The 12,604-nt window shown below is 41.3% G+C and overlaps 1 protein-coding gene across 1 annotated transcript in view; it reads left to right on the top strand.

Moving 5' to 3' along the window:
- DTHD1 (death domain containing 1) overlaps positions 1-11,804 on the top strand; it is a 61,865-nt gene extending 50,061 nt beyond the window's left edge. Inside the window, exons 9-10 of the mRNA XM_080671960.1 lie at positions 4,979-5,036; positions 10,765-11,804. Coding sequence (XP_080528086.1) covers positions 4,979-5,036; positions 10,765-11,084 — 378 coding nt within the window. The 3' untranslated portion in view covers positions 11,085-11,804. The remainder of the gene's footprint in view (positions 1-4,978; positions 5,037-10,764) is intronic.
- Positions 11,805-12,604: the final 800 nt, after the last annotated feature.

Here is a 12,604-nt window from a genome sequence, read left to right as displayed (position 1 = left end):
CTTTAAGAGATAAGAATGTAATACATTAAATGAGCTATTATTATTTAATAGTATCTACTGTTCAGCGTGTGCTATATTCACTGACTTACTCTTTTTTTTTTTTTATGGTTAATTTGTAAAAAACACACCATAGGGTCCTAGGGTTCTAAAAATGCCCACACGTTGTATCCGGATTGTGTGTCTCTGCCACCATTTGTGGAACTGCCAGTGTGGGTTGCGTCCTTTACAGACAGCGTCTCAATCCACCTCACAGCATACTTCCGAGGTCGGGCCCATCATCTCTGTTTCACCAGCTGGAGTTTAGTAAGAATGTTTGGACGGCTTGCCTCAGCTTGCATGACTTCACAGGCAAAGGCTGTGTATCCTGGGACCCAGACTTCAAAGTCATTCCTCTTTTATGCTGTCTATCCCTTCTTCCTGGAGTAAGTCAGACCCCTGCTTACTTCACATCTGCCACTCTTAACTCTGTGCCATTGCTTCTCATATCCTTTGCCCCTCAGGGTGTCTGGCAAATCTAGACCCTGAAGTGACGTATCTCCCCTCCCTCGGGTTAGTTAGGTGCCGACCTTTTTAAGGAGAACAGAATGCTGTGGTGTATTTGAAAATGGTTCCTTTTGCCCTCTCCCTGCCAGACGGGGCAAGGGGATTTTTTTCAGATAGTCACTGTGAGAACCTGGTTGAGCTCCTGGAGGTGACATTCACAAAAGTGTGGGAGCATCCTTGAGGGGTCCCTTGGAGTTTGTAACTGCCATTCTTGTGTGGACACTGAGCCTCCAGCAACTTGTCAATTGCAGTTCAGGTTTCCTTGCAGGGGCCCTAGTTCCTGCCTGTCAGTGCTTGTGGGTTTCGGCTTCGGAAAGTCACCATTCTCTATATTTAACTGTTAGTCTTTTCCAATTGGGACAGAGGTTTGCCCTGTGACCTTACTTCTCTTACAGATATAAAGAGAGTTGTTGATTTTTTTCCGTCTGTTCAGCTTTTTCCTTGTTGTTAGGACAGAGTAGCAGCTTCCCGCTTCTTACATGCATTACTGGAAACCAGAAGTTTAGCCCAATCCACACCAGTTTGTCTTCACTCAACTCTGAAGGAAGCTTTTATTTGATTTGTAGTTGAACCCATGACCATGCCGGCAGCACAAACTTTTTATGCTAACATCACTCTTTTGACCAGATTATTTATTTGATGAATATTCTAACTTATTCACCATGGCGATTCTATAGAATTTGTACATTATAAAGATTGAGAATATAAATGTTTACTATTATGAAGCAATAGATGAACTCAAGTTAAGCAAATAGCAGCTATTACTTAGTTGAAGAGGCCTCTATGCAAAATAAATACAGAATACAATAAGCAGTGAAAACCGGTACTTAGTCATGGCATCTAAAAGGCTTATGGTAAAATCCATGTTAAAGATACACAGACATATAATGATTACATACACTTCCTCAATCTACTATTATTCATATCACTTTCACTTGTGTATCTTCTAAAAAAATGATATACAAAAGAAATGACCTATTTACCAGAAATGATAGACAAAAGAAATGACCTATTTACCAGAAAAATCTGCAATAAGTGTGTGGGGGTGGGAAGAATGTGAGGGTTAAGGCTGCATGGAGGAGTGGTTGCCACATGATATTATAATAACTACTTGTGAAATTCTCTTCATGCATAAGTGCCTAAGGGTAAATGAAAAGAATAATAACATCAGCATGACATTTTTTTGTTATCGTTGTTGCTGGTTGCATTGCACTGACATTAGCTGTCCTGCTCTGTGATATCCATGTTAGAGGGAGCTTTCAGGGTCTTAAAATCCTTAGCACGTTACTACACAAACTCTGGCTCTGCAGTAGACACCGAAGAACTTGTAGACAAGTGGAAATTAAAGGGAAGAGCTCTCTACCACTTATTATTTCTATATTTGCTAAATGGCAACAGTATTGTGGGTATCCTTGGAATTAGTGAGCACCCAAGTTACCATTTAAAATGGGATATTGCCATCAGATTCGAAGAGATAATTTTATGTCATTATTACCACTTAGTGCTTTAAAATATGTGTAAGCCCTGACCGGTTTGGCTCAGTGGATAGAGTGTCGGCCTACGGACTGAAGGGTCCCAGGTTTGATTCTGGTCAAGGGCATGTACCTTGGTTGCGGGCACATCCCCAGTATGGGCAGGAAGCAGCTGATTGATGTTTCTCTCTCATCGATGTTTCTAGCTCTCTATCCCTCTCCCTTCCTCTCTGTAAAAATTCAATAAAATATATTTTAAAAAAATATGTGTAAAATTCTGGGGAGCATCAACATAAAAGCAGGTTACCTCAGAGAAATAACAAACCTTCTTTCAGCAAATAGTGGAACCTGAGAAGATACAACAGGATAGCACCTTTTGGTTGGGAGAGGAAAGTAGGGAATTGTTAGAGCCAGTCCCACCAAGGGAGTCACCTAGGGAACCACGTGTAGATGCTGGGGATCTGTGGGAGGGGATAGTGTATAGGACAAGCAAAGGCTTCCTGGTTTGCCTTGGAGCTGACCCTGAGCACCAGTGAGATTTAAAAAGTACTGTGCAAGGCAAAAATAATGCACAGATAAAAATCCAGCAATACAAGGAAACAGGAGGGAAAGGGGAGGGGTCATTGAACTTCCCTGACCAAGAGGTCATGTGTGAGGCTAGCAGTGCCCAGACGTCTTAAAGAGCCAGGGTGTCCTGTGCTGCTCTGCCGCACTCCGCCGCCTCCATGGTTCTGTGCCAGATGAAGGGCTTGGCTTGCATTTTCATGCATGTGAAAATACATATATTTAAATACTAGAATCACTCTGAATGCATCAAGATGCTAGGGGATATCTCTGAAGAAATAAAAAATGACTGAGGAGAGAATTATTGGTGTGAAGAGAAGAAAAAATGCAAGATGTATCTCTTATCCTGGAATCAATCAAGTCCATGTGCCCTTTGATGGGTATGGTAGAATTTGCTGCACTATTTAATTTGGCATTTCTCTTCTTGTTCTTAGAGTTTTAAGAACACAGTCTTGAAAATTCTATGTATTTTGCAGTGCTACAGTATTAGTATATTTGAACTTAAGCTTCTTCTTATGTTGTTTCTTAATTGCCTCTGATAAAATTTCTTTTTTAAAAAAATATTTTTATTGATTTCAGAGAGGAAGAGAGAGATAGAAACATCAATGATGAGAAAGAATCATTGACCAGCTGCCTCCTGCATGCCCCACACTGGGGATCGAACCCTGAACTCGAGCATATGCCCTTTATGGGAATAGAACCCAGGACCCTTCAGTCCACATGCTCTATCCACTGAGCCAAACTGGCTAGGGCCGATTAAAATTTCTTAATGGGAGTTTTATATATATAAAACTTTATATAAAGTTTATGTAATGGCGATGACAAGAATCTCAACAAAATTATATTCAGATTTAACCAACTTGTATTGAGCGCTCATTCTGATTTAGACAGTGTTCTACTCATTTGCATAGAGAATTTCCATCCTCCTTGTATCATCGCTGTAAATTAGGCTTTTAAAAATATTTTGAAATAATTATACATTCGCAGAAATTTGCAAAAAAAATAAATAGTACAGAGAGGTCCCATGTAGTCCTCACCCAGTTGTCCTCAGTGGTTACATCTTACGTAACTAGAGTATGACATCAAACCAGTAAGTTGTCATTGAAGTGCACACACACTTCTACGTCATGTTATCACGTGTGAGATTTGTGGAACCACTGCACTCAAGATACAGAACTATTCTATCCACCACAAAGATCTCCCTTGTGCTTCCGCGTACGGTCATCCCCACCATCCCTAATGCCTGGCAATCATTAATCTGTTCTACATCTTTATAAGCCTGTAATTTCAAGAATGTCATGTAAATGAAACCAGGGAATGGGTGACCTTTTCACTCAGCTGAGTTCTCTGAGGTCCATGCAAGTTGTTGCATGTATCAGTGACTTGTCCTTTTCATTGCTGGAAAGTATCCCACCAGGTAGATGTATCATACTTCGTTCACCCATGGCAGAAAATATGTGCTGTTTTCAGTTTTCTGGCTATTACAATGCTATGAACATTGTGTACAGATTTTTGTGATGTGTGTTTTTAAAAAATATATAAATTACTTTTCAGAGCTGAGATAAAGGAGATAAAGTGTCTGGAGCACAGAACAGGTTTCCAAATCCAGATGTTTTTACTTTATTTCCTGTGCTGTTTCTAATGATCCCAGATTAAATGAAAACAAACTGTTCTACAGACAGTGTAGAAAAGTAATGATTATATTTTTTATTACATCTTGATAAACTATTGGTTTTAGAATAGTATCTGCTCAAACACTTGATAGTTTTTAGCATCCTGTATGCACATGGATTCACTCATTTATTCCTTAACACTATTGTTTTAGTGCCATTAAATGCCAGGTCCTGTGTGTCAAAACAAGTGCCCACCCCATGAGGTCCTTTCAAAAATACTATGTTTATAGCACAGAGGTAGCTTGCTGGTTTAATAGTTTTAAATTATACTTGGAAAAATGTTTATCACAGATAACTGCTATAACAATAGTTAAACCTGTGTTCTTTTTTTAAATTTTTATATTGATTTTTGGAGAGAGATGGAGAGAGAGAAACATCATCAGCAGCTTCCTGCACAACCCCATACTGGGGATTGAGGCTGCAACCGGGGCATGTACCCTGACCTTTAGGTGCATGAGATAATGCCCAACCAATGGAGTCACACCGGCCAGAGCTAAATGTGTATTCCCAGATTTAAATTTTTTGAAAGATTTGGGTTAATGTATTTTGCCTCATCTGAGGAAAGCAATTGCTGAGTATGCATGCACAAATACACAATCTAATTTGCAAGGTATGCAATTCAATACTGCTTTCAAATATGGGTGAGGTTCAGCTGGATTTTTATTTGTGGCTTGCTCACAAATTAATGATTTCTTCTACTTAGTCTATGTCTCTTTCCCCCAATAGCATGAAAAATTAATCAACCGGCCACAGAGTACCAAAAGAATTTCTACAGATCCTCTAGGTAAGAGTGCCCTCACTACAGAGCTGCTTTTTCTCTCTTATATTACACTAGAGGCCCGGTGCATGAAATTCATGCATGTGGGGGTGGGGGAGGTTCCTCAGCTTGGCCTGCACCCTCTTGCAATGCGGGACCCCTCGGGGGATGTCTGACTGCCGATTTATGGGCCTAAACCAGCAGTCGGACATCCCTCTCGCAATCCAGGATGCTGCATGCACCAGTGACCATACTTTTCATACAGGTGAAAGGCATCTTGCTGTTGTATGGACAGCTACATTTTTTGCCCTGATTATAAAAAGTAGTACATAACATGATCCTTCTGAGGCAGTAGTATCATTTTTTCCATCTTATGGGTGGAAAAACTGAAGCAGAGAGAAGTTAAGTAATTGGCCTTGTCACACAGTTATAAATGTCAGAACCAGGGCTGACCACAAAATGTGCAAGCCAGAGTCCATGCGTGTCATCGCTGCATCATCCTGTTTTATCAGTGTTAGAGTAGCCTTGCCAGGTTTTAATTTTTAAATCTAAGAGACTGTTCCCAATATATAGGGAAGGGTCCCTAGGCCTGGCCAGCAATCAGGGCTGATCAGTGGGGCAACTGGTGGGGCAATCGGGGGGCCCCCACTGCCACCTGCCTTGGCTGCCCTGGCACCGCCTTCTCGCTGGCCTCACCCCCCACCACAAATGCCACTGGTTGCCTCCCTCTGTGTGGTGACCAGTGGAGTGATGGGGGGCAGGGGCCCTGTTCACACCCGCCTTGGCTGGCCTGAGGCCTGCAGGCTGGGGGAAGCTCCTTCCTGCATTGAGCATCGGCCCCTGGTGGTCAGTGTTTATCATAGCAACTGGTCATTCTGTTGTTTGGTCAATTTGCATATTAGGCTTTTATCATATAGGATATTTTATGTGAATCCTTTTATAAAAAAGAATAGAGAACTTTGCAGTTCAATAATCATTAAGTTTATCACCCTAATAAATGTTTTCCTTTGGAAGTCATGCATGTTTAATTCAAAGCATACTCATATGTAGACATAGTTAAATTTATATTAAAATCTACAAGAAATATGAAGTCTACTAAGTAATATTTTACTAAGATAACTAGTAATTGCTTAGTTCGGTAAGTTGACCAGTGCAGTATTTTCTGAAATGCTGACTATTAATTGTGAGTCTTAAAGTTTGGTCACCTCGTATCTACATTTGAGGGCAATAGACTTTAAATGGAGGTATATTGGTGTGAAACCACAACAGAAACCTGTGCTTTTTATCGTGGTTATACATAAATCACTTACATAACAATGATGGGGATTGCAGGGTAGAATTGGACAGTTTTATTCTATTTCAGGCTTTGAAACAATTCATTTTGTGATGTTAATAGTGACTTTAATCATTTATTGGTCTCCAGAAAACAGGAGTGTGTTTTGCTTCTGTGTTAAACCCACCGCTGATGGCAAAGCCTTCCCTTCAGGGGTTACCTTTATGGATCTGTACAGAAAACGTCCAGGCTTTCCGGAATTACACGTGAAGAAAGTAGGCTGGGAATAAACCTTATTGCTACATATCCTCTTAGAGGCACTAAGACTGCTTTCAAAGAGACAGCAGGTGATACAGCAAAAACAAAACAAAAAACACCAAACCCACTCCCCCCCCCCACACACACACACCTCCGCCAAACAAGAAACCAAACCAAACCAAATGAAAAACAACAGCAGTAGATGAAAGCCCAGGAAGTTTGTTAACTTTTGAAGAATCTGATGTTCAAATAACTCTCACTACCATTGTCACAACCACGGGAGAGCACAGGGTGCCCCGCTCTTCCCTACCTGCACCAGGAAGTCCTAGGTTGTTACACTATGTGGTCTTACAGGACCACTACCATCTGAGCCGCTGCAGGAAGGGTGATGGTAGATGAGGTGAGAGCAGGATTAAACTATAAAAAGCTTTTTAAATACTAAGTTAGTTATGGCGTTCAGACAATACTTTATAAGAGATTTAGTAACAAGGAACAAATAAGATCTGATTAGACCTAAAACTTCATTAGTTGTATGGAAGACTAAAGTTAGGCAAAACTGATAGCAGGGATATGAATTAGAACCCAGGTTCCTACAATTCTCCAGAAAAGAGAGATAGGTCATGACCAAGAGTGGGTCAGTAAGGCCGAAAACTGGGGGAAATAGCTGAGACATGTTTAGAGTTAGGGCTGGTTGGACTTCGGTACAGGGGATAAGAAATAGGCTTTGAGAAATTAGAATACTATTACATGTTTTAGCTTACTCAATTGAGTGGTCACATGTATTGAAAAAGTTGATAGAATGAAGGATCAGGTGGAGAGAAAGAAAGGCCAAAACTGATTTTGATTTGAGAAATATAGAGTTTGAATTGCCTGTGGTATATCCTGGTAAAGATAATTGGGAGATGAACATTGCATATGTTATACCAGGATCTAGGAAAACAAAGCCACAGGTGAAGATCTAGTAGATCTGGACTGTTTCACAAGGAGTAGATGGCTGAGGCGATAAGAGTTGATGAATTCATTGAGGGGAGATAATAGAAATAGAAGAGGCCCAAGACAGGAAGCACTAATTCAGCTGTATCAGGAGGAAGAGACTCAGCAACGCAGAAAGAGCCATGTGGCAGAAGAGGGAACCCAGGGGAAGCGGTAAAATGCCTTGTGAAGTCAGACAAGACAGACTGAGAATCAGCTGTGGTAAGGAGTAATTAGGAGGGTTCTGGGAAGATTGGAAAGGCTTCAGTAGAGTTTTAAAAGAGGGTTCAGAATCCCTAAAGCAAGGGTTTAAGGAGTGAGTTGGCAGTGATGAACTCAAGGCATCAAGTTTACATTAGGCATTAAAAGATTTTATGGTAAAATGTGTAACCTTTATACAATCTGAAGAGAAACCACAGTATAGGGAATATAGTCAATAATATTGCAATAACTATGAATGGTGCCAGGTGCATACTGGCAATATCCAGGGAGAACACTTTGTAAAGTATGTGATTGCCTAACCCCTATGCTGTACACCTGAAACCAATATAAAATAATATTAAAAGTAAAAAAAAAAAAAGATGAAATAAAGATCCTTGTCCTTTAGCTCTGAAAAAAAGCATAAAATATTTTATGGTAAGGGAAGGAAGAGATAGCTCAGTAGGTTGAAAGAGTAGCAAAAGTAGGGAAATAGGAGGCTTGAGAGTGTTTGTAAGAAGTATGGCAAGAACCTGTGGTGAGAAGGAGATTAAGGAACAGGTGTGAAGGGAAATGATGATGAAAAACAGTGTGATAGATGGAATGTGGCAAACACGAGGAGTTAGATTTTGTAAGAAAATTATTTTGAAATGAAAATAAGGTTATGAGAACTTAGGTCAAATGGCTTTGGGTAAAGTAGGAGAAACAGACACTTGGCTATGAGAACTTAGGTCAAATGGCTTTGGGTAAAGTAGGAGAAACAGACACTTGGCTGAGTGAAACAGAATGTGCGTGAGCTTGGGGCTTAAGGATGGTAGAAGAGATTTGGGTCATTGCTCTGAAAAACTTTAAATGGAGTTCAGGAAGAAGATTTTTTAATGGACTTGTAAGCTTCTAAGGCAGTGGTTCTCAACCTTTTTAATGCCGCGACCCTTTCATACAGTTCCTCATGTTGTGGTGACCCCCAACCATAAAATTATTTTCGTTGCTACTTCATAACTGTAATTTTGCTACTGTTAATGAATGATAATGTAAATATCTGTGTTTTCCGATGGTCTTAGGTGACCCTGCTAGTGGTTCTCAACCTGTGGGTCATGACCCACAGGTTGAGAACCACTGCTGTAGAGCCTAAGACCATCGGAAAACACAGATATTTACATTATCATTCATTAACAGTAGCAAAATTACAGTTATGAAGTAGCAACGAAAATAATTTTATGGTTGGGGATCACCACAACATGAGGAACTGTATGAAAGGGTCGCGGCATTAGTAAGGTTGAGAACCACAGTTCTAAGGGCTTAAATAGTGGAAAAAACATAGAGTTTCTTGATCACATTCACCATAGGTTCATAACCCTGGGCAGCTGATAGTTAAATGTAATGTGAGTCAAGCAGGATTGGGGATGGACAAGTTGAGAACAATGAAAGCTAAAGAGGACAGCATATTTTAAGGAAGATGCAAGACCCTTCGTGATGTACATAGAGAAGCAGCATGTGACACCCAGGAGGTTTGACTGAATGACATCAAAGAAATGGCTATATTAGTAGTGATGGGGGCAAGAAGAATATGAAGCAGGAGCAATGAAACAGAGGCTGTGGAAGTTTAGGAGGTATTGGTGGGCAGTAATATGGAGAAGCTGAGGCCCGGGAGGTGGAATAATTCTGGTTGATGATGAAACTGGCCATGAGAGTCAGTATCTAACATGGAGTCACACGCAAATCATTGATGCTGACAAGATTAGGAACTATGTGGTCAGTGATGGTACTGATGGCCAACACAGTTGCTGGTAATTCTGCCTGCTGATGGCAACGGACAGATGACTTGGACAGGGAGAGGAAGGCCTGTAGAATGGACATCAAAATCCATACACTGCAGAATGCTCGTTTGAAAGTGACAATGGAGAGCAAGGATGTGTTGACTCCACTTCCTGGTAGCCTTCACAGAAAAGTGGAATGACTCACAGTGTAAAATCAGGTGTGTTTGAGTGAGCAGGCCAATGGGAAGGAATACTTGAGTAAAAGGTGGCACAAGACCAGGGAAAATGGTGCGGGGGTGAGCATGAGTGGGAAAGTGACTGTGAGGCAGGCTAGTGCTGGACATGGAAGGAGAGAGATAGTAGGGTTGGGGGTATTACTGAGAGTGATGGGTCTGAGTTACACAATGAAGAAAATAACAACAGAAAAATGAATCGTGAGTTAGATGGTGGATGAGAGTCACAGGGTAAGGGAAGAAGTATGTTGAGCACACAGGATCTAGTCAAAGGAGATGTTTGTGGTTCTGAATACTAGTCCGGGGGCCAGGGGAAATGTTGGTGTGGAGAACCTTCCACAGAACTGATCTGTGGGTAGTGGATCTTGGTGAGTTTGTGGGTGTCTGTATTTGGGCTGTGTGTGACCGTTGTCCAGATGCTTCTTTTTTTAAAAAAAAATATTTTATTAATTTTCTTACAGAGAGGAAGGGAGAGGGATAGAGAGTTAGAAACATCGATGAGAGAGAAACATCGATCAGCTGCCTCCTGCACACTCCCCACTGGGGATGTGCCCGCAACCAAGGTACATGCCCTTGACTGGAATCGAACCTGTGACCCTTCAGTCCGCAGTCTGACGCTCTATCCACTGAGCCAAACCGTTTAGGGCTGTCCAGATGCTTCTAACACTTATGCATCAGATTAGTACTAATTAAGGGAAGTATTTTTTGAACCTAAAAATATCCTTTACCACACATGCTACTTATAGTAGGGTTGGGGGCTTGTTAAAAATGCCAAGTTTTGCCCCCCCTCCTCATCCTATTTCAGTAGACTCTCTGAGGCAGGGTGACAAACCATTGAACAAGCCCACTTGGCTCTTAGGAAAGTTACAATGTGAGAAGCATTTTCAACCCTCTGCAGGAGAAGACCCCAGAAATTCTCAATGGTCCAACTGGGTGTTCCCAAATCTTTCTGCTGCTCAGAGGAAAACCAGAGAGCACTTAGATTCCTGTGAGCAGGGATGGAGGATTAGCTGAGCACATCCCCCAGGAAAGAGTCCTAACACTGTACCCCGTGTGCCCCACAGAAGCCCTGTGGGATAACTCGCTCTACTGGTTGGCTGAGGAGCTCTCAGAAGAAAATGCCACGAGTCTCTCCTCGTCCCTCCCTCTTCGCCGCAGCACCATCCAGCTCATCAAGCTGAAGAACCCCAATGATCTCACAGAGCAGATCCACGAACTTCTTTGCTCCTGGAAAAAATCACTCCCGAATTCCACCGATAAACTTCGCCTTCTGGCTCGCCATCTCCGCAAGATCGGCAGGAGCGATCTTTCGGAAGAGCTCAAGTTCAAGTGGGAAAATAAAGTGTTCACCGATCCACAGCATAGGTTTGATGTGGCAGAGTAAAGCGGGTTGCTCTTCCTTTGGGTCAGAGTTGGTGGTAAGATGGTTTCTTTCAACATTTTCCTAGGGGCTCCTGGAAATGTTTGAAGTGAATCTGTTTGGTAAATGTGTTACTGGGACAAGGGGCAAAGCACTAGTCAGACAATGAAAAGATTTCTAGGTCTGAGTGCTCCTTCGTGGGTCAGTGACATGTGCTGTGCAAGCATGACCGTCTTGGGTCCAGCCAAACTTAATGGCATTTGCAATACAGTTTGCTCTGCTCACATGTTAATAGGTGAAGTTGCTTTCTAAGTGTAAAGGAAATATATGATATATAGAATCCCTTTTTATTGTTTTAACAATAACAACATAGACAACAATACACTGTTATCTAGCTACATACATAAAAGTAAAATAGTTATCCAGGATTCCAAGCAACTAATCTTCATTACGTGATGTGGTGGAGCCCATAGGTAACAATGCCAAATAAATTGGGCTGCGGAGACCTGACATAGATGGTAGCAAATCACTTTCAGAAAACTTCATTCATTTACTGCCACAAACCTTTCTTTTACTAAAATGTAGCCTGGAATAGGGAAAACCTCATGCTTTATTACTAGTGGGATGAGGGAAGTGCAGAGGATCTGAAAGAATTCACCTACTTAGGAAAAAGCTCTGCTTATAAATCAGTTTGAGAAAAACCTTATTACATGAGCCCTATTAAAAAGGTTAAAAAAAAAAAAACTCCACAAACTAAAAGACAAAAATAGTAATGATCTAAGCCCCTTCGTCACTGATAATCTCTGTTAATGTCTGATGCATAAGCTCTGAGACTTTGAAAAACCTAAAGCCCCTTTGCTCCCTGAACAGCATGAAATGAAAGGGACATTATGTCTTTGAATATTTTAATGGTTGCATAAAATCTCATTTCATAGCATTGCCATATTAATTTTAGTATTACCTGTTTTGAAAAATGTAATGATGTAGTACTTTTTTTATTTCTGGCTTTTTTTATTCAACTTTATGTTGTTGAAATTCATCCATCTTGCTTGGCAATAGTTTGTTCCTTCTCATTAATATATAATATTCCATTATATGCATATACTACAAATAAGTGCCTATTTCACTGTAGATAGCATTTCAGTAAATTTCTGTTTGGAGCTATTATAAACAGTGTTTTTGTGAACATCTGTACCTACCTTTAGTGAATATATATAGTTATTTCTCCTCAGTATGTAGCTGAGAGCATAGTAAGTGGTTATCATAATTAACTTAACCTTTCCCCTCTTATTGTATAAGATTGGTTTTGTGCACTGGTGGGGTCCCGCGGCCTGGCCTGCAGATTGCAAGAGTCACACACCAGGCCAAGGGACCCCAACGGTGCAGGATTGGGGGTCAGGGAGGGGCCACGGGAGGGCTCCAGGGCATGTCTGGCCCATCTTGTCCAGTCCTGACTGGCTGGACCTCAGCAGCAAGCTAACCTACCAGTTGAAGCGTCTGCCCCCTGGTGGTCAGTGTGCGCCATAGGAACTGGTCGAATGGTC

Source organism: Plecotus auritus (genome assembly GCF_963455305.1).
Source record: "Plecotus auritus genome assembly, chromosome: 1".
NCBI classification, from domain to species: domain Eukaryota; kingdom Metazoa; phylum Chordata; class Mammalia; order Chiroptera; family Vespertilionidae; genus Plecotus; species Plecotus auritus.
The sequence above is the reverse complement of the archived record's forward strand: the minus strand, read 5'-3'. Positions and strand labels throughout refer to the sequence as shown.